The 22,788-nt window shown below is 39.2% G+C and overlaps 1 protein-coding gene across 1 annotated transcript; it reads left to right on the forward strand.

Annotated features, from left to right (window-relative positions):
- The first annotated feature begins 6,614 nt into the window (after positions 1-6,614).
- Positions 6,615-22,374, forward strand: ntf3 (neurotrophin 3). The gene is made up of 2 exons (XM_039667819.2): positions 6,615-6,735; positions 18,923-22,374. The coding sequence occupies exons 1-2, from the start codon at positions 6,718-6,720 to the stop codon at positions 19,694-19,696; spliced, it is 792 nt and encodes a 263-aa protein (XP_039523753.1). The 5' UTR covers positions 6,615-6,717; the 3' UTR covers positions 19,697-22,374.
- The last annotated feature ends 414 nt before the right edge of the window (positions 22,375-22,788 follow it).

The raw sequence follows: 22,788 nt of genomic DNA on the forward strand, positions 1-22,788 counted from the left end.
TGGCTTTGTAGCCAAATGCAATGGGAGCTTGCTGTGCATTTGCTAGAACTTTTGTCTGATATCTGATCAGTGTCTGTTTGATTTTTTGCATGCATAGTTAGTATGAATATTGCTGCTCTCAAGCTTATCAGTCAACTTGGTATAGTTACTCCCAGTCTAATTTGGACACATTGTGAACCATCCAAACACCTGAGGGCAAAAAGACAAGAAATCCAATCCTGACGCATGCCAAAGATTTCTAAGACGTAGTGAATCATAAGCTCTTAAAGACGGCCCTACATGGCAGTGTGGAAATCATCAGAAACGTTCTGACCACAGAGTGGACTAGGACAAGCTTTGATCCTCGGATTACGTTTCGCGGGATTGCTCTCGCCTGTCAAGTCCAGGTAAAGATCCACTTGCCCACCATGTGGAGTATATATGACACCAAACCATACGGTTACACACCTCGTGTACTTACAACTGACAACAAGCATTATTTATTTAGCAAATCGCTCGCAAATGGGTCCAGAAGATGCTGTGGAAATGTATTTGCTTTGGAAATGTACTTACTTCCTCATAAGCACTGTTTAACAGTCTGACACTAATTTGTAAAGCATCAGGAACCATGTCATGTACCTTAAAGTTGAAATTCTAGACATGGTGTGACGGTTGATTACCGTTTAAGATAAGAGTATCTTTGTCCTTAGACTTCCCGTCTAAGGAACGAATGAGATGACCTCTCCTGAACTGACGGACGGTCACAGGCTCACCTGTGTCAGATTATCAATGTTGCATAAGTGCAAAAACAACATTTGGTTTTTAATGACATTGCTGCCATGGTGACCACTGTTACAGTATATGCTCCACACACTGATTAAATAGGAAAACTGTCAGATGATTACTCTTAAAGCATTAAAAATGCCAAATGAATCAGTGTTTTGAAGGAATCGGTCAGTCAGTGATTCGACAGTCACTTGTTGAACCATTACCAGCATGTTAATATACAGTATGCTTTTGTTTGTTTATTAGTGTTGTATAATATATATTTAAAATATTTAATTTAATATTAATTTATTAATTTTAATATTCATTTTAATTTAATATCATAAAATAATTCGTATTAAGAATTGTTGGAGTAAATGTTAAAGAATCTGAATTGTTAAGTATAAACTTTTCTCATGTCTGGAGAAAATGCAGTGTGAAAATTTCACCAAAAAAAAAAAAAATAATAATAATAATTTGTTCAGAGTTCACATTTTATTTCGATCTGGCTTTTTATTTTATTTAGTTTTTTTACTGGCTATTTCTTTACTCACATGGAAAAAAATGTATTCAAGTGAGGTCTTCTTATCTTACATATTGAAACAGTCCAATGTGTATTGGACACATTATGTACACTTGAATAGGCTGATTAATTTTCTGCTTAATTGGCTTTGAAATATTATATAATGTGCTGGCTCTAGTGTACTGACTTTATTTTCAGACATGGCACTTGACAACAATACGACTCTTTTTGTAAGAGGCAAATGGAAAACCCCCTCTGCAGACTCGGTGCAGTTTCAGTGCCGCTTAACACAGCGAGCTGACATTCCCCAGCGGGCTCTGGCCGCCGTGTTATCTGTCTCTTGTGTTGTAGCAGTATTGCTTAACAACTCTCGTATGGTATTTGGCCCTTATCTCAATGGGCAATCTAACCCTGCGGAGAGAGCACTCCGCTCCGCTCTCACAGCAGCCCAGCAGGTAAGCTGAACCCTCGGCCTTGAGTTACGCTGCACTCCCTGGCTCACTTTTCAGGTCAGTGGTCTGCGCTGTTGGATTCGCCGCACAAAGAGCACAAGGGAGGCCCTGTCTGCAACCCCTCGATGGTTTGGACCCAGTGAGAACTCCCTGGTGTTTGCGTGAACGCAGCGGTCGGATCCGTTTGAACAGAAACACTTTAAAAGACAAAGCAAGAAGGAAGAGTTGACTCAAAGCAGCAATAGAGCATGGATGCTTAAGAGACTTGATGTAAAAAGGGAGGAGAAGCGGTACGGGACCCAAGGGAAGAGAAACAGTACAGCAAAGCCTCAACACTTCCACAGGATACAAATCAGGAGAGAAGAGGAAAGACCACCAGTGAACGCCTAAGTGTGAGAACAAAGTAAATAAATGTGGGAAGGCAGGATTTGGCAGGCCTAGCACACCGCCATTTCCACAGATATCCTAGTCACCAATGACTGACATTCAATTAAGACTTTCGTTCATCTTCGAAACTCAAATGAAGATCATTTCAGAGAGATTTCTGTCCCTCAACACAACAATCACTGTTGTCGCTTCAAAAAGTTCATAAAGAGATTGTAAAACTAATCCATATGAATCAAACAGTTTAGTCCAAATTTTCTGAAGCGACTCGATTGCTTTATATGATGAAAAGAATCATTAAAGGAGTAGTTCACTTTTAAAAAAAACTTTTGCTGATTATCTACTCACCCCCATGTCATCCAAGATGTCCACGTCTTTCTTTCTTCAGTCGAAAAGAAAGTAAGGTTTTTGATGAAAACATTCCAGGATTTTCTCCATATAATGGACTTCATTGAGAACCAAACGGCTCAAGGTCCAAATGAGAGTTTCATTGCAGCTTCAAAGGGCTTTACATGTTTACAAGCTCAAACATGCTGCACAACACACGAGAATGAATCTAATTGGTTCTTGTGTGTCAAGCAAGGTTCATTAGATTTTCACACGAAGAACTGCTTAACTGAAAGGTTCTCTGAGGAACCAGAAATGGCTCTTCGAAGGCATCGCTGCAAAACCCCCCTTTGGGAACCTCTGTTTTTAAGAGTGCATGTTTTAGAACATTTTCACTTTTCTATTTGGCGCCACCATATTCATGTTTGGGGTTGGTTGGGGTGACGGTTGTAATCGGGCAGAAACTCGATCTTACCTACAACGACAGCAGCGCTCCCTCCTCCCCTCCTCTTTCTTTCAATCTCCCTGATACATCTTTCCCACCTTCCCCTCTAGCCATGGCTTACTATGACGAGGGCCAGAGATCAACGCCCTGATGGCCTTGGAGCCAGGTGGGAGACACCTCATCCATCACGAGAAAGCAACTTTAGCAATACCCAAATGGGACTGTAAACAACAGACTCATTGTAGGTGCAGGTGAAAGTGCTGAATGCGGACTGCGGCTAAAAGACGAAAGTGGAAAAGGAAGGAACGTGCGGGAATGTTCCTGTGGTCTGAAAGATTAAACTTCACTACTTATTGTTTATGTTTGTTCAACCTTGGCCCATATACATCCAATGTATGACTGCTCAGTGGCCTTATAGTAAATCAAGTTATGTAATGACTTCACAGGAACCCTTTATCGACTGCTCAAGAAGCACAAAGCGCCCGCACAAGGAAATCAGATCTTTTGGCTCATAAATCATACTATGCTTCTCAATTACTCATCCATGTAATTCCTAAAATCTCTTTCCGAGTACTGTACATACAAAACGAATGTAGTGCCAATAGACCATCACGCTTGTAAATGCAAACATATAAATATTTAATTTGGCAACAAGTTCACTTTTGCACGGGCCACATAATTTATCGGTGACGTAAAGATACTCAAACAGCCACTGTTTTGATACACTTTATTCACAACTGTCTGTGGGGAGATTTACCCCACAGATGATTCAAAAGGTACTCTGTCATTAAACAAAATAAAAGCATGCTTACAACAGGGAACTCCTTTAACCAACCACAGGTGCCGGCATTGTTCTTACTCCATTGTGTCTCTTTGTGTGGCACTATTTGAAAGGCAGCAGTAGCTGTGTACGCTGAGGTTAGCAGAACCCACTGTATGCCAGTAAGGTGTGCCCTGCATTCCTCTCAAACAAAAAACGCACACACACCACCTGGCCCAACCTGATGACTGCCGATTCACTCGTTTTGTTGAACATTAAAGCTGACTCGAGAAGAAGGAGCATTACACTTGGGTAACTCTTGAGTGTTGGTTATAGATAACAAGTGCTCTGTAGTGTGGGTTGAATCATCATTCATTTTCTGATGAAATTCTGATGGAGATTGCAAAATACCCAATGAAACCAATGATAAAATGGAAGAAAAAGTAGTATTTAAAAAGAAAAAAATTTAATGAGGATGCATTGATCATCAAGAAGGAAGACACAATATAGAGCTTTCATGCAATGAAAATAATCTAATATGAGAAACAGCATGAAATGTTAAACAGAATAATAGAAAAACGATTTACACTTTATTTCATTGGTCCACTAGACATACTACTAACTATAAATAACTTTGCAACTACATGTCAACTAACACTTATTAGAGTTCAAGTAGACTGTTCGGGTAAGTTGACATATGCAAAGTAAGTTATAGCAAAGACTTTAGATATACAAGGACTGTGCACTAATATTATGAATGAGAGAAAGTGCAATACCTATAATATGACGGATTATGGAAGTCCCGCCTTTTACGTAAAAAAGCCAAACGCTGATTGATAAACTCATCGCATCACTGCAGCTGCTGTTAGAATCTGCTGCTGACAAATAAACTTTTCTAGAGCTATTTTGGCGCTTTTCCACTGCTGGTACGGCTCAGTGCGGTTCGGCTCGGCGCGGCACGGTTCGACTAGCTTCGCTTTTCCACTGCGTGGTACGACACGGCACGGCTTGGTTCGCTTTAGCTCGGTTGCTTTTCCACTGCAGTAGTACCGCTTTAAAGTTAGTGGGATTATACACTAATCGATAACAGCGGTGGCTGTTACTCGCTATTTAAATCTAGCGGGTTTGGTTTCTCGTGTCGATGTCTATTGGTCGCAAATACAATGACGTTTCACTTCCACAAATTGCTTACCATCAGTGCTGTCATTTGACGGAAAGAGAGACTTTTGACACAGCTGTGGTCATACAGTTTTGTGATTTATCAAATGTAATTTGGCCAATATTATTAGCATCCAGTTTTATTGCTGAGCATCTGTAAAGCTCAGACTTTATTTCTAGAAAACTATGTTAACTATGTGTTCTTAAAGTGATTAAAACAAGGTGTTCCTGAAATGATTTAAAAAGTAATGACATGACAGATTCCTTTAATGTGTTCTTCCTCTTGGACTGGTTTTAAAGGAAATTACTTCATTTGTGAAATGTCCAAAATATGTTTTCATTCAGCATCTGATGTCTTCATTGAATATTTACAGATTAGCTTCCTGGTTGGGGAAAATACTGTTGAATTGCTACATCTTCCGCAGGCACAGCTTGTGACTGTGTATTAACAGAAAACATCACACAAGCAGATTTGTCCTGATTGAGACATACAACAAAATCACAAACCTATAATTTAGCTAAAACCATATCTCCCGTAGCCATTCAAAAAAGGAAGAAACACGCTCACATGTTACCAGGAACTTCACACCAAGAATTAACAGGTAAGATGTTCTTTTTACCTGCTGAGTGGCTTTTGATCAAATAAATGTAAAAAAGGTTCTGTACAAGGGGGGAGGGTTTTGTTCAATAGTTTATGACAATTTTCACTTAGCATTAAAGTCACATTGCATTTACGGCTCAGTCTAAAAGATAATTTTCTAGTTTATAATATTAATGTAGATCATAATGACCATGACTATTCAGAGCAAACAAAAGAAAGATGAAAATGATAGGACATAAGAAAGACATAAATGCCTTAATTGTCTTTTATTTTTCCATGTTGTCCTGATGTTTTTTTTTTGCTCTGCAAGGGCAACATGCTTTATTGGATACATCAATATCCTTGTATATCATCACTGTAATGCTTAAAAACCTCAAGAAGTCGTTCTACACAAACATATCCAACAAAGCATCGACTAACAGAAGAAAACAGTGGATTATAGAGATTATGAGTGTTTCCTGTCCCTGCCCATTATAAAATCATTTGTATTCTCAGTCTACTCTGAATATGCACAGTTTCAACTGTGAGAGCCCTTGGCTGAGTCACGCTTAATGCTTGTGAGCTCAAACTGTGCATTCATTTTTCAACACTTTTTTTTTTCTTAGTTGGCTGCCATACTTAGTTATTTGGATTTTTGGAATACTTTTTATATCATAATTCGAGTAGATGAGAAAGTATCCGATTTCTTTTTATTCGTCGAAAGTTTCTTTTGTTGCCAAACAAGTGTGAATCAAACCTATAATAAGTTACTCTAACTTGTTTTGCCAAATGTCTTTCACACACTGAAGATCTACAAAGGTCTGATGAACTTTTTTCCCCTATAAGAAATTTTCATCGCAGTCTTCATCACAAAACATAAAATGCAGAGCAGTAGTTCACGATAATTCAAAATTAATATAAATTAAAGTCATTTCAAAGCGTTAATTTCGGTCAGAGCAATTCATTTACATTCAATGCGTAACTGGGCATTAGGCTACTTAAAATGATTGTTAATATTAGCCTACTAATAAAATGAAAGTTATTTGAGTTACCGATGATGCATGATTGACTAATGAGAACAGCATCACTTTAGACTAAGCACAGAAACCCTAAAGCCATCTGTCCGTGCTGGATGTGCACAGGAGAGTAGAAGATTATGCTTGTTGAGATAAAAGAGGGAGGGAGAGAGAGGGAGGGAAAGAGAGAGAGAGATCTGCGCACTGCACTCGCCAGTGAGACTCTCAGCACGCACCGCGCGCTTTCTATCTGGAAACTTTCGAAAAGGATTCGTTATAAACTCATTACCTTCATGTCGGAACTGCTGAATATTTCCTCACCGATGCTATGGTTACCTTTATTACGGTATGTATCCTTTCAAAGTTTCTTTGCACAAACTGTTTCCATGTATCTTTTGGTGGAAATCTGGAAAGCTCCTGGCACGGTAGCGCATTTGCGCTTGTTCTGCAGGACGGTTCTTTGCGATTTGCCACTGGAAAAAGTTGTGCTTTTCAAACAACTTGTTTTCTAGAAAAACAACTGCGTAATTTGGAATGTTCCGAACGTGTCTTTGGAACTTGCAGCGCATTTGTGTAGCCTACCGTATTTAGGAAGAATTTGACCTGCTATGCGCCTCGGGCTGAACTGAAAACCAGTACGGGCAAATTCACTTTTTACCTTTCACTGAGTGTTCTTCACTTTACGCACAAAACAATGGATAAATGGATTACCAAGAAAACTTTTTTTTCCATTTAAATACGATTATTTAAGTCTTCAAACTGTAAATTAATGTGAAAGCTATGTATCTGTATGATGGAACTTATATAGCCTATATAAAGGTTCAGATGCACTAATTTGAAGAAAAAAAGGTGCTTTAAAATAACTTAAATGTCAGACTTCAAAACTTTAAAATTGACTTAAGTGTGCCTAAGAAACACTTTGCTATTTCGTCTTTCCTCCGAGAGCTGGCTGAGATTGGCAGACAATCCCTAAAATAGATAATCCATATAAATCTGTGCTGGAGATGCTATTGGCCAGTGCTCTCGAAGCCCTTCAGGTTTTTCTGTGAGTTCAAGTTATTACTCTTCCTGTTCCTCAATATTTTCCCCTCCCCATTAGTGTATTTGATAGTGTTTCCTCCAGCCTTGTGTGTTTCTGCTTATGTTTCCCTACTGTGTGTGTCAAGGGAAGTCTTGTGCAGGCATGCACCTGAAACAGGCATCTGTCAAATAAAGGATTTGACACAAGGCACCACTGATGAGGAGGCTAAAGGGTTAATGCAAATAACTTAAATGTATGGGTGAATATGTCAATAGAAACATTGCATGGTTGCAGTGAACTCTTGGCACTATTTGAGGATTCAGTGTTTTCTCTAGTGTTAAGTCATTGGCAAAGGTAATACATTTTGCACAATTTTTTACAGATTTTTTTAATAAAGTATAAATGCAAAGTTTCCAATTCCACCATTAAGCACATGCAAATAAATACCTTATTTAGGCAAGGTTAATAAAACAGTTTGGACACAATAAACTAGCTAACAGGATAAAAAAATTCACTTATGTGATCTCTTCCATTATTGCGGCCTTGAAACACTTCAGGCTTGTGGTTTGAGTTCAACTGCATAGTGGGCTCCAAAAACTGTGGATACAGTCAATGTTCGGGGCCAGTTGCAGCATATCCTTTTTTATGGGTAGCTCTCTGTCACTGTAAAATGGGAACGGCAAAAAATGTTGGCTGGCCATCAAGGAGTCTCATCAACTTTATCACGGGTCTCTCATACCCAAAATATTTTTGTTGTTGTTGGTAACTAAGTTTAAACTGTGGGAAATTCACAATGTTGACCATATATGGATTGTCTCATTATAGAATACCTTATGTATGCCAAATAGTGCAGACAGATGGTCATTTGTCATTATTAATTTAAATTATATTTTTCATCTTGATAAACTTGTCCTAGCTGGTTTCATATTTGAGAAAGCATGCTACGCTAGCAGGTTACAGAGTCCGAGCTGTCAGTTCATTGCACCGACCAACCTATCATCGAAATGACAGATGGCAGCCAGGCCTAAATACATCATTTATCAAGGCCAGGTTCAAAGAAATGGACCAGTAACTCTTAATTTTCTTAGTAACTCTTCATTTTGCATATTGAAAACAAAACCTACATGGTTAGAGCTAGCGATAGTGCATCAATAAATTACACAGCTTATTTGCACCGAACTTGCAATCGCATTTCCATTCTTTTCTGTCACGTTTGCCTTATCAGCATGCAGCTTGGATATTGTGTGGCAGAACATGGAAGCATGGCATGCTGGGTAATCTAATACTTTAATTCTTATGCTTTTGCTTGCAGTATTCCAGCTAGAACTGCAAATGCTGTTTTGGCAAGGAAAACTAGCAGAATTTGGTTGAGCATTTCCACATGTGGCTGTTAATATTACCGTTTTATGAATAGAGGCATTAGAGAGAATGACCTACAGAGGTTTGTACAGTAGCATCTTAAATCGCAAGCAAGATATTGCTCCAGACAAATGAACCATTACTGTTACCAATAAAATACAATAAATAGTCAATTTTACCAGAAATGTTCAGCACATGTTGTGGTAAAGATGGTATTTGATACTCTGTGGTTGACTTCTAGACATTTTATAACCACACACCCCTCAAAAAATTGGTTATTGCCGATATTTAAAAAAAATATTTTTGATATTGTAGTCAGGAGCTAATTTAATTTGTCGTGTGTGTGCTTCAGGTAAACCCTACGTTATGGGGACAAAACATCCCACAACGATAGCAATCCTTGTCCCTGTGAGGAAAACCGATCATAAATTATACTAAGTGACGTTTTTTTGAAAAAGTAAAAATGCAGAAAGTTTTCTGTGATCGGTAGGCTTAAGGTCAAGGGATAGAATATACATTTTGTACAGTATAAAAATAATCATTATGTCTATGGAAATTTCCCATAAAACATGGAAATCCAACATGTGTTTGTCTAAACTTTAAAATAGAAACTAAAAATACTTGAGACCCATTTTTTCCTTAAAAAAAAGAGAAAATACAACTTTTTTGACTTGTCTTAAGTGTGCCTGAACATGCCCAGAATACATCAGTTTTTCCAAAAGGCTTCTAGCATGTGTTCTGCAAGTGTCATGAGGTGAGATGCATTAAACATGAAGCCACGGTAGATATATCAATCCTGTTTAGTGGAAGTAGCTACACCTTTTGTAGTTTGTACCCTTGACAAAGTGTTGCTGTCAGCTGCCAAACACCCGTCTATCACATTACATCAAAACAACCATCTAACATGATCATGTTACAAACCCCAAGATGTGTTAATTACTCCAACTGTTGTGTTTGGCATTGTCGTGTCAAACAGAGAGCAAGTTTTGTGTTTATTTTAGTATAAAATCCAGGCTAATCGCTAATAACTCCCAGACTTCGCGTTAATAGTCTGAGTTGTGTTTTATGGCACCAAGACACCTGACTTTGATGTTGTTGTATTTTTCATTAGCAATTAAAATAGGCTTGTATTCATGGCTGGTTTCGGGAAAATATTTCATCCCCAGTTTCGACAAAAATCTGTTAAAGTCTGCTTGTGAGATCAAGATGGAAACTATAACTTCCAAGTCTTAAATCTTAAGGAATTTAGTCGTAAACCCTCTAATAGTGCCAACAAATTTGACATGCACATTTTTTTTATTAACGTACACTTGTCATAAAATATACCCTTCAGTGCGCTGGCCGATTATCAGAACTTACCAGAAACACGTGCCGACTGAAAGATCTGTGTTTAGGGAGGTGTTGACACCAGCTGCCATGAAGGCCAAACAGCTGCAATGCATCCCTTACACTGAACAACTCCATCATGAGGCGCCGAACTTTTGACAACATGACATGAGCTAGCATGCTTCATAAGACATGCTAAATGTGAACTGGAGTGCTTGTCTGTTAGTACTCTGAGCTGACAGTTTACATAGCTTGTCTAGCTTTCAATATTGTGTGTCTGAAAACCTTCGACAAAAACCCGGCAATAAATCATAACAGTTGAAATGTTTGTCTTCTGAACGTAATGTGTGAAGTTAGCGTGCATCTGGGGACATTTTCTTGATTGCAAGATGTGTATTCAAACACTGCAGGTCATGTCTTACATCTCACAGCCATTCAGAACTAACCCGAGATGTGTGCGAGCTCAGCATGAAGCCAGATGTAAGTTAGTGCAGGGTGCTGTCAGAGATGGTGTCCATACAAGGGGGTCTATTCGCTCTTTTAGGGGAACATCTGGAGGCAATTGGAAAGCATTAGGGTTTAGACGCTCTTCTTTGAAAATCCTGGGTGGATTTCTTCCGCTGGCACGCTGCCTCCTAAGCCATCCTGAGTCCATCAACTTGGGTAGCTCTTCTGAAACACATTAGAAATATGTACGGTCATAGTGTCATGTCCTCTGGATTTATACCATAATATGCATGGGATAGCATGTCATTTTGCAATATGCTTTCAATGTGCAATGTGTTGCTTTGAGAGCAGCCACTTTAAAGTGTCCTTTACCTTTTTTATATTGTATTCTCCTTTTCATTGTAATTATTCTAGTCGGTAGTATTTCTCCAGTCGAATGTATGCACATGTTTCGAATTCAAACAATCGCCAAACATGGAAAACTGGAAAACAAAAAAACTCTTTGATTCAGTTTCTTTCAAAAGCTAAATGCCTACTCCATATGACTGAAGTATTTAAAGTATATCAGTATCTGTCATAGCTCAGGTCAACGATTCACTGTAGATTGTCTTGCTCTTCTCTAGTTGGATACATGGCCCTTACATATGCTCAAGGTCTAAAGCACATTTCATGATTTCAATCCCAGTCTGACAGAAAATAAGATGAGAAACTGGCTATTCTTTCGGAATGTATTGTATTTTTACGGATATCGCAGAAAATGAATATTTGTTGTAAATATGTCATTGCAAACTGGTCATTGAGCAGATTAGTTGCATTACCTGCTTTCACAAAGTGCAATATGTTCCTAGATCAACATCTTTGGTCAACAACATTCCAATCAACCAATCAGATTTGAGGGAAAAATTTAAAGTTTATGTCTAATTTAAGCTTAGAACAAGGGTTAGATGACTCTGATTCTGATTTTAGGGATAACTGTTTTTTCCACTAGACCTAACCATTGACATATTTACTAAAGATTGACATATTTACAACAAATATTAATTTTCTTCTGTATCCGTCAAAATACAATACATTCATAAAGAACAGCCAGTTTCTAATGTTTAGGGTCTTATTTTCTGTCAAGCCTGGGATTGAAATGCGCTTTAGACCTTGAGCATATGCAAGGCCCATGTCTCCAACTACAGAAGGGCTAGACAATCTACAGTAAATCGTTGACCTGAGCTAACAGATACTGATATACTTTGAATACTACAGTCCTATGGAGTAGGCATTTAGCTTTAGATTTAGGATATTGGAATCCTTACATGTTTGGACAAATGTTGTTCAAGGATCAACCAAATATGTTGACTCGGGAATGTGTCTAACTCTGCAAAATCAGGATGTGCGGATTCATCAATGCATGCTAAAATAGTCCTGTGAATGTTGTTGAGCGTGCAACTCCATTATATCTCCGTTATCTAGACTGTGGTATGCCGTGTGCCGGGCTGAACGCTGTATTAAATGGTGCATTGGGTGGTGTGAAGGCAGTTGCTAATCTCAGGCCAATCCTCTAGGAGTTAAAAGCTCAGGGAGTTGTAAGCCTCCTTGGCCAGTCTTAGATGATGTGCGTAGGTGGTGAAGAAGCCCCGATGTCGAGGCCACTGACACAGTGCTGTGAGAGGTTAACACCTGTCATACATGGACATGCTGCTCTGTAGATGCACAACTAGGTTTGAACTTCAACTGTAATCGAAAATAATGAATTATGTGGTATAACAAATATGAATGCAAATTATTTTTCGTTGTTATCGCATCTTGGCGGGAGGAAAAGTCTTCTGAGCAGAGTCAAACTAAGTATTCAGACCTCAACTGACCTTTTGGAATGACTCTAGAATCAAGGAAACCACAAGTGTTTATGTGGATTAATAATCCTGAGGCAAGTGCAGAGCTGTGCATCGAGTGTCCTAAACCAGTTAAAGGAGATCAAGGACCAGATTTTGACGCCTAATGCTCGCATGTCCTGGAATTAGAGTTCACTGAGAGTGCCGCTTTATGTAGTTTGATATTATTATGTCATTATGAAATATTGTCTAGATAGCCAGCAGGACCTTTGTTTTCCAATGAAGAGAGAATCTACTACCAATATAGAAAAGGTTCATGCCTTGAAATCACAAGACTCAGGTTATATAAAAAGCTATTCCTTTTTATTCAGATCAAACTGATTGTGCAGGACAGTTTGTGTGAGAGCCAGTTGTGTGTAAATGAAAGGAATTTCTTGATTTCGTTTTCTGAGGTAATTTACTTCTGAGGCTATAGACTTGTGAGCTTTTAAACAATGGTCACTTGTGACGCATTTAGTTAAGGAGGTTGTTGGGTTGTTATCTATCGCCTACAACGCATCAATTTTAGCAGCGGGGGAGCTGTACTAGAGTAAACAGGGCCCAGGGTGATTTAAGAACAATATCCCTCTGATCTGCTGAAGATCAGTCCACTCCTAGAGCAATTCTTGATTCTGTCCCAACCCGACATAAAATCAATTCAAATATGCTGAATGCGTTGTTTATTGCATAATTTGTATAGCCCATAGACGTGCCATATGTGGTGCTAACTGGCCAACAATTCAGTCTTAGCAAAAATGTAAAAACACCTTAGTGGGTGAAATTGTAGAGTACGTGCCCAAGAGCGCATCATTGCAATTTGTGTTTCGAACTTGATGGCGAGTGAAAAGTCTTATCTTGTCTTGGACTTTTCTTAATTATTTGAAGTACGCAGACAGCTTCTCCCTTCTCAGACCTAACGTCAACAAATTTGGGCAATCTGAATTAAGCACCCTAGAGTCCTTTAACTGCCCTATCAGCTGACTAGGTCAATCACATGTGTCACTTACAGTGTCATTCCAGGCATTTAAAACAGTCTGGTGTGGTTTGGCTTGGAGGTTGTATGTGGAACTCAGTGGAAATCATTCACCACTTAAAATCTTAACTTAGTAACTTAGCTTACATTCTGTTTGTGCATGAACTGTACTGAGGCCTCTTGATGCCCCAACCCCCCCACTTTTATTGTATTAAAGTCCCCCCCATAGTCAGTAATTGTATATCGCATCTTTGATCACCAAAATTACATTTCTTTTTTACTTTTCCCCCTCGAAAATAAATCTTCATGCCTTACAATAGCTTGAATGTAAACATATTAGTTTACGAGGTTCTATGAATACGCAAATAAGCCCTTCCCCCACCCACATTGACGATCACTCGTTGACGTGATTGGTTACAAGGTAGGCTAGTTTTTGACTCTCAGAAAGACCAGCGATTTCAAACCGCATTTTTGAGGCTCTCTTTGATTCATTACAGCTTTAAGGAGAAAATATACTCAGCAATGGTGTTGACTTCTGAATTTGCACATGGTTTGTCTTAAAAGCACCACAGAGACATAAACAACATTTAAAGGTTTGATTTTCACCACAGGGGATTGATTAAGGCCCACTGAGAGTTTGGGCACTTTAGTGAGTTTGTCTTTGCTTTATTTCATCCGTTTAAAAATGAACAAAGTTGTAACCTCCCCTAAATATCCTTTAGAGCTTTGTGACAGCATAACTATTATTTTATCAAAATGTCTTATAACTTCTAGTATCGCGCATTAACTATAACCATATGTCCAATAAAATCACTTAGAAAACAGCTCTAAATTTGTTAACATTTTACAGAATTACTCTTAGAGGAAGAGCATATTTTATATCATAATGTGACAAAATATAGTGTTGGCAGAAAACAAAAAAATTTACTTTAAAGGAAAAATTCACCTAAAACTAGCAGTTTCTGTTATTAACTCAAAATTAACAATATTTTTTCAGGAATCCTTGCGCACAATAGTTTATATAAAGCACATATAAAGCACAAAGCAAAATTGGGAACTTTTCTATCCAGCTCTTAATGATCTTTCTCAACAGCAAAAAGTCAGTTCCTCAGACAGCTATTATATGACTTAAGAAGACTTAGAAAATACTGTGGTGCTATTATTATGTTTTGTGCTTTTTAGAGTCGTTGTATGCTGTAAACGGATTCATTGAAAAACAAAAAAGCAGCATATTTATGGTAAAATATGTAGTAGTGAAATGGCTAAAGCGAATGCCTGATAAATGGCTAACATGGAGATTTACATTAAATGAATGTGAGCTACGCTATAGGTGCATTAGCACATCCTACTGCAACTTTTTGCATTGAAATTGAGAAGCGTAGCTCATTTGTGATGTTTGAAGAAAGCAAAAAAAAGCGCCATCTCCCCTTACCAAACTTCTTTTTTTTTTTTGGCACCTTCCTGAAGAAGATTGTTTAAGCTGCTGTTCATCCAGGGAGAGGCATAAATGCACATCTGTGCTCCTGTGAGACGAGAACTTCCTGCATTTATGACAGAGCAAAGCACATAAACAAATATGTCACTTTTTTTAAAGGGTCAGAGATTTTTTTTATGTGAGTTTTTAGAGGAAAGCTTTTGGAAAAGTCCTCTGCATGGATCAAACCTTAAACTGTAGTTTAGCGAGGGATCGCATTAGCTGTGCTTCCCAGAAGGTCTCTGACAATGTTTGCTGCACATGAAGAAACACAGCTAAGTATTTGAGAGCAGTTAAGAGGATGCAAAGGATTATCTTTTCAAAAATGGTTGAAACAGATTCAAGTGCATGAGTTCCTATCACATAATTTGTTGTGCTAAAAAATTACGCTTTAAGAGAAGCCAGTTGACTTTAATGTGACTGAGTTGTTCATTATGGGCAATTTTTGCCGCTTAATGAAGAAGAACCCTTTTAAAAGCTTACTGGACGTACACAAACATAGCCGAGCATTTGATCGCACTTAAGAGGATGAAGAAGATTATCTGTTCAACCCTGGTCCAGAGTTCCAAGTAAATTTCCACCCTGTGTTCACCTGAATGAGCCCAAATGGGAAGAGTAATTGACGTTCATTCCAGGATCTTCTCCCCGGAGGCAATGGATTTTATGAGGTATGGGACGAAAATTTTGTAGACAAGGCCGAAGCATTGCAAATTTCAGTGTTTGCTGTTCTCAATTAAAGTGGACATGGGAATGCTACACAGAGAGATGCTGTGAAGTAGTTCACTGCAAATGCATATAAACATTACAACAAATGATGTTTTATTAACAAAGTTCGGGAGGAGCATATTCAGATAATTAACACGTGTGGAGAGCACACAGCAATCAATGATCAATGACGTGTATAGATTCAGCAGTCTCACCTCGATCCATTGACAGTTTAGCAGCATCCCTCCACCCCCCCTTCGCCATTCTTCTAGTCCTAACCATTTACGTGCGGAGGGAGTATTCTTGGTTCGGGACGATTTCCAAGCTTTGAGCCCTCGCCCAGACAACACGCCAAACACGCATTAAACTTTACTGCCTTTAATTGTATGCAAGTGTGAACTCGTGAAATCTATTATCAAAACACATTCATTGTCACATGCTGTCCGTCACATCATGGATTTTTTTGTATACGTAAAGTCACAGGCCTATGTACATTTTTAAGAAGCTGTTATGGTAAAATAATACTCGCAGGGCTTTTGTATTTTTGGCCTTATTTGGATTCTTGACTTACTGCCTGAGAATTTAGAGCAAATTGTATCCCTTTGTGTTTAGCTTATTTTCCTACAAATGAAAATTAGATTTGGTTTATCGAATTTAGCTTATTAGCTCGCCCTGGAATTAAGCTGATGCCCTGCTAGATTCTTTACTAAAGATTAAATATTATTCAATCACAACTTCAGTAATGGCCTGAAGTTGAATTGTTGTGAACTTCCAGCAACGTGACTTTTCCAAGACATGTTCCTGGGTCAACATATTTCAACAACATTCCTGTCCTAACCATATCCCTACCCCTAACCATAACTTATCCCTAAAATCAGAGGGAAATGATAGATGAATAACACTGAGAAGCGGTAGAAGCACTTAACACTGGTTGTAAGCCTAAACTTGACATAAACTGTCATAAACTTGTCCCTCAAATCTGATTGGTTGATTGGAATGTTGTGAAAAGTTGTTGAGTTCTTGGAGAAGTCATGTTCACCCAGCCAGTACAGATCCAGAAAGTAATTTTCTGCGCCGCTGCCTGTAAGGTGACTTTGTCGTGCCCCTTTTTTGAATCATCATGTAATTGCAAGCATTACCCCTGCCAAAAAGTGAAATTAGTGATGCTTATTGGCTGATAATGAGGACAGAGTGATTAAAAATCGCTTCTGAGCACCATGGGTCCCTCCCTCATATGGTTGTACTGTCCATTAAAGAGATCTGCCAAACAGCAAAGGTCAGACCTGAAAGCATGCGCAACCAATGGGTTGGAAACTTGCACTATGGAGCAATGACGAATTCGATATTTTTCCATAAATATTAAGGTGAATTTCTAAACGCAATGTCAAATGACATAAGACAAACATTCCTGGAGAACAAAAAGTCTTTGTTTTCATGTCGTCACCAAAGTCTAATTTAAAACCAATCGTTTATGTAACAAACTGAGCATCCCATGACATGACCTCCCAAACCCTGCGGCTCTTCAATGGAAAGACATGTGGTTCAGTATAAAGATATAGAAGTACCCGGGGCAGCATAAGGATCAGGGAGCACACTTAATATTTATTTTCATTGAACATCTTGCCAAATGGCCCTTTGATGTAGCAGCTGTAACCGCTGACTGTCTGCATCACCTCTGTGTCTCACTGTATCAGTGTCATCATTAGTCTTCAGTTACTGCACTTGAGTCTGTAGTTTAGTGTCACTTACAATTTAACAACTTTCAGCGGGCGCTGTGGCTCACATTCTCTTGTTTTATCCCAATACACAATGGAGACGTCCATTTCAAACAATACATGAAAGCAACAAGTCACTGTCTGGTTATACAGGTAGAACCGAGGAGGAACGCATAGTCGTACTGATGTCTAGCTGTAGTAATGAGGTGGTACCCATGTCATACTGTACTTGGAAAGTAATGCATCTGATACTTGCCAAGCAAGGCCTACCGCTTGCTTACTGTTGAAAGGAAAATTGAAAGACAATTAACTGTAATTGTTAGCATTATTTGGGAGACCACAAGTCTTTCCTTATTTAGCATGAGAATCTGCACTTTACAGAGGACAGACCTTCTTGCTTGATGCAATATGGAAAAAGGCCACAAATGTGTTGAATACAGTTGTTTAATGGGGGGGGGGGGTAAAACTTGTCAATAAGGTCATATTAGTGCATGCAAAAACTAACAATAGCAATATATTTGTTTCAGTATTTATTCATCTTTGTTAACATTATAAAAAAAATGTTGGCTCAAGTCAATGATATGGTTACACTTTATTTAGATGGTCCATTTTAGACTATTCTACTAACTAGAAGTAAATTCTTAACTGTGTCAACTTGCTCTCTACAGTATTAGTTAAACTGTAGAACACTTAGTAGACTGTTAGGTTAGGGTTCAGGTAAGTAGAATAAGTTGACATACTTGTAAAGTTACTTATGTAAGCAATAAGGTATGAGAGGCTGTGCTGTATCGTGAATAAGTAACGGCTGAAGGGCGTTGAGTGCCTGCAACCCCTTCAGCCGTTAATTATTCACGATACAGCACTTGCCTCGAGTACCTTATTGTTTTTATAAAACGGTTGCGACACAATATTAAAGTAAAAAACAACCTATTAGTGCAACTTTTTTGAAGTAAAATCCCTAAAAGCCTTCCTTCCGCTAGAAAAAATAGTCCCTGAGCGTGAACAGCAACAACGTTCCAATGCGTAAAATGCATGAAAGCTCAAATAAAAACAACATAGAACCGCAGTGTTGCGCAGCGATCAATAGAACCGTTGGGTGAAACGGTCATAGCCGTGTTTTATCGTGAATAAAGCACAGCTCTTGACCAATCAGAATCAAGGATTCGAACTAACCGTTTTATAAAGTCAGTTATAGGTCTTTTTGTTGGCGGAGCATCAAAATAAAGTGTTAGCAGGCTGTCTCTAATGAGAGTTAGTTGACATGTAACTTATAGTTGCAAAGTATACCATATAGTACTTAAAGTTAGTAGAATGTCTAAAGTGGACCATTGAAATAAAGCGTTTTGCATTTTGTGGTTTCTGTTTCATACTATTGCTCTTAGTCATGAAACAGAATGGGCCAAATGGATGCGCTCAAATAAACATGCCATTAGGGAGGCCCAGCAAACTTCATGTCACTGCAGGCCATCTTTCAGCACACACCCATTAACTGTGAAGTGCCACCGCTTTTTCCAACATGTCAACAATGAGCTTCATGAGAATTCAGTGTTGTTACAGGGCCAACAAACTAAAGTTAATTCCTTTGTTTGCTACTATAAGGAAACCGTTTTGCTCAGTGTGTGTGCTTACAAAAACGTCTCCCGTTTCTTCACAGATCTTACAGGTGAATCTAGTGATGTCCATCTTGCTGTACGTGATGTTCCTCGCGTACCTCTACGGTATCTCAGCCTCTACGATGGACAAGCAGCGGCCCACGCAGGACCCCATTAACACGCTCATCATAAAGCTCCTGCAGGCCGACATCAGCCGCAGCCGACCGAAGCAGGACGCCCTCGACGCGCTTCCTTCCCCCACCGTAAACGCAACCGCAGCGACCGACTACAAGGAGAAATACATCTCGACTGTCTATCAGCCCGTGACGGACATCTCGTCGGAGCTGCTGCGTCAGCACAAGCGTTACAACTCGCCACGCGTGTTCCTGAGCGAAAGGCCTCCGCTGCAACCGCCGCCGCTCTACCTAACGAATGACTTCGTCAGTAACCTGGACGGCAACAAGACACGGCAGAAGCGCTACGCCGAGCACAAAAGCTACAGGGCCGAGTTCTCTGTGTGTGACAGTAGGAGCCAGTGGGTGATTGACAGGACTACGGCCGTGGACATTCAGGGACGACAGGTCAAGGTTTTAAAGTACTTCAATGCGGGAGGCAAAGACATGAACCAGTACTTTTACGAGACAAAATGTGAGACCGCCAAGCACACCAAGGGCAGCTGTCGGGGGATTGACGAGAAGCACTGGAACTCGCAGTGCAAAACCTCGCAGTCTTACGTGCGCGCGCTCACTCAGGAGAATAATTGGGTGGGTTGGCGCTTTATACGGATAGACACCTCGTGCGTCTGCGCACTCTCACGCAAACACCGCAGGACGTGAAAAACACTGCAGCCACTCAACCCAGTCTTTCTATTGTTCCCTGTAAATATATAAATATAAATTATTATTTAAGTTATATGGAATGCATATAGTTTATACATGTCTATGTATAATGTTTAAATATACTTGTTATTTATTTAAGCTGTTTGCAAAGAAAAATCTTTTTAAAAAAAGAGAGAGAATGAGAGAGAGAGACTTACGAAAACATGCAATGCCGTTAAGCTACAGGAGCATTGCATGCTGAATTGTGCCTTGCTCGCGTATCAGAGTCAGAGGACACGTCACTCCACTAGACCTTGGGAACAGTTGCAATGGAAAACGCAGATAACTCAATATCATATTAACTTCAGTATTGTTCAAGAAAACCTGTTTTTCTACTGAAACAGGCTGTCAGTATATCCTTTTCGTATCCGGGAAAACAAACCACAGTCGGGATGTTGTATGAAAATATGTAAACATACAGTATATGTGTATCAAAACTGCATGAAATACCTAAGAAATATTTTTGTACACCATGAAAACATGATGGAAAAGAATCTAAATGCCACTAACAACTGGAATATTAGTCACAATTCTAGTCAAATATTTATAGATATCCCAAAAAGTGATATAAAAATATGGTTTAGTCTTTCACAAATTCAATCTAGGCAGTATATCGATTCTAGATGGCCTTCTGAAAGTATTTAGGTGATATTCACGACATCATTTTGTGCACATGCCGACATAGCCGTAGGAAAGTGGGGAAGAAAGCAGCCAAATATTAACCTGCAAGGGTCGGATGATGAAACTACTGCACACAATTAGTATAGTGCTGAAAAAGGCTTTTCAGCAGATGGGTGAGCAAAGACTCCTCCCACTGGCCACATCCTTCATCAGAAGCCCCGCCCAGCCCGCCAGAGTCTAGCGTGACCACCACGACCACCAGAAATAAGCTTAGTGCACTTTTAGCCTCTTTTCGATCACCCACTTTGATCAATTGCTGATCTACAAACTTAGAGCGAAGCCAGCATGCACAAGAGCAGCATGTAAACAAAAGGACATCTAAATGGGCCATTGCTAATGACACTGTAGTCTTACACAGAGGTAAAGCTGCCATAAGACGCTGTACATACATGCAGAGCTGGGATTTGAACACGTAATCTCCCCCTTAAGAGGGTTTCCCTCTTGTCAGACTCATCTTAGGAGATAAGCATTTCACCGGTGTGCTGCGGCTATAAAAAGGCCTGCCATGTTTTCCTTCTGTACCTTTATATAAGGAGACCTACTCACTCGATAGTCGTGAGACACTAAGGTGAAGATATTTTTATGCTATCTGCATTATGTTCGAGTAAGCTCTCCATCAAATTGATTAAATATACGTCAGAGTAGATCATGCTTTGTTCCGCTCCACAATAAATATGATTTACCCAAGGCAACACGAAAAGCAAAGCATGAGAGGCATATAGACAGCACGTTTGGGGTCATACGAAGAGCATTTTAAAAGCCAGGCAGCTGCGGCTTATCTTCGTGACACGTGACTCAGGTCACCTCTGAACTGTCCGAGTGTCCCCTAGGAACATCATATTGAACCCAACATTTGTGGGATTGATGTTATTTTTAGTTACCCACACATATTTACTTCTCTATCAGCATAGCAAGATAAGCCAGAATGTGGTCCAAACTCATTACTACATCAAGCGAAGTGCCAAGACTTTGTCCTCCATGTCCGAACATAAAACTTTATTAGCATGCAATCGTTTATTATGATGTGGCTATAAAAAGATTGATATAAAATTTGTTTTATTGCATTTTCATGGTTCATGAGAGGGTGGATAGATAAAGGCACTAAAATCGAACTGTTTTTCACTTGGTGACCGGATATCCAGTGCTTGTATTGGGTGTGAAGACTCGAAACAGAACCGCAAACCACCAAGGATACAACACACCTTTTTCGAATTCAATATCACGGCTGATTACGTCCCGCTTCAGTTCGTCCCTCTTTGGAAAAACAGGATAAAATGCTGAACACAGGACCTTTCAAGGATACTGCTGGGAATGGCCCACACAGTTGTCCAAATGCATTGCCTTTCCTGTAACACTCATTATTACACTGGAACATGAGGATCCCTAAACTATTTTATCTTTGCTCAGTCTTGGATGACTTTCACTGAAACATTCCTATGTATTTGATGCTGTCTTGAAAAGCCCTGCTGGTGTCATGCATACTGTGTAGGATTCTTGCTGCTTTAAACCACTACAACCGACCTTATAATGGACCAACGGCCATTGCTGATACCCTTGGATAACTCTTTTATGCTGAAAAGGAAACTGTGCCAAAACACTCCGAACTCTATTTAAGGACTTCATGCTTCTTAATAATATTCAGACAATTATCTCCGCTGTGTCTAAATTCAGAAAGTAGTCCCTATTTTAGTAAAGAGGAAAGACTTGTCTGTTTAGTGAAGTAGTTTTTATTGGCTGTACCCAATACCCATTATTTGTATTTTTTTTTATGTTATTTTATTTTTTATTTTCGAGAGAGAGACTTTCCCAGAATGGTAATGTCTCTCAAAATGTCTTTCTCGTGCTGATACTTGAAGGAGTGCTGTTTATCTGGCCTACACCATCCTCTTTTCGCTGCGAGGGCAGTCTGTGTGAGATTTGTCTGAATAAAGTTTTTTTTTTAATCTTCCTGCTAATTATGTCCTTTTGGGAATCTATGATTATTGTCATCTGTAGGGTTTCACACATCTCAATCAATCATTCACAAATGACCAGAAAAGAACCTGATAATGTTTCCCAGCCTTGAATTTTGAGATGATCTGTGTGTTTCTAATCAAACATGGATGGTCTCTTTAAAACCACGGGGAAGGAGCATTGGACTAAACAACCTTCAGTGACCTATAAATAAATTCGTTTGCCAGAACCCACAGGAAGAAAATAGCTCTGGGCCATGGTTAATTAGCATATAATCCTCTTGCGGTGTGTTCTTAAGAGCAAAGCCTGAGACGGAGTGAACTTGAAAAATCACTGCTGAAAAGAGTTAAATGAGGTGAAAGGATAAAAAATGCCAGCGTTCAGTGTCCCTTACATGTCCATATTAGTGCACTAAC

The sequence above is a fragment of the Pimephales promelas genome, chromosome 24 (genome assembly GCF_988280905.1).
Source record: "Pimephales promelas chromosome 24, fPimPro1.hap1.1, whole genome shotgun sequence".
In the NCBI taxonomy this organism is placed as follows: Eukaryota; Metazoa; Chordata; class Actinopteri; order Cypriniformes; family Leuciscidae; genus Pimephales; species Pimephales promelas.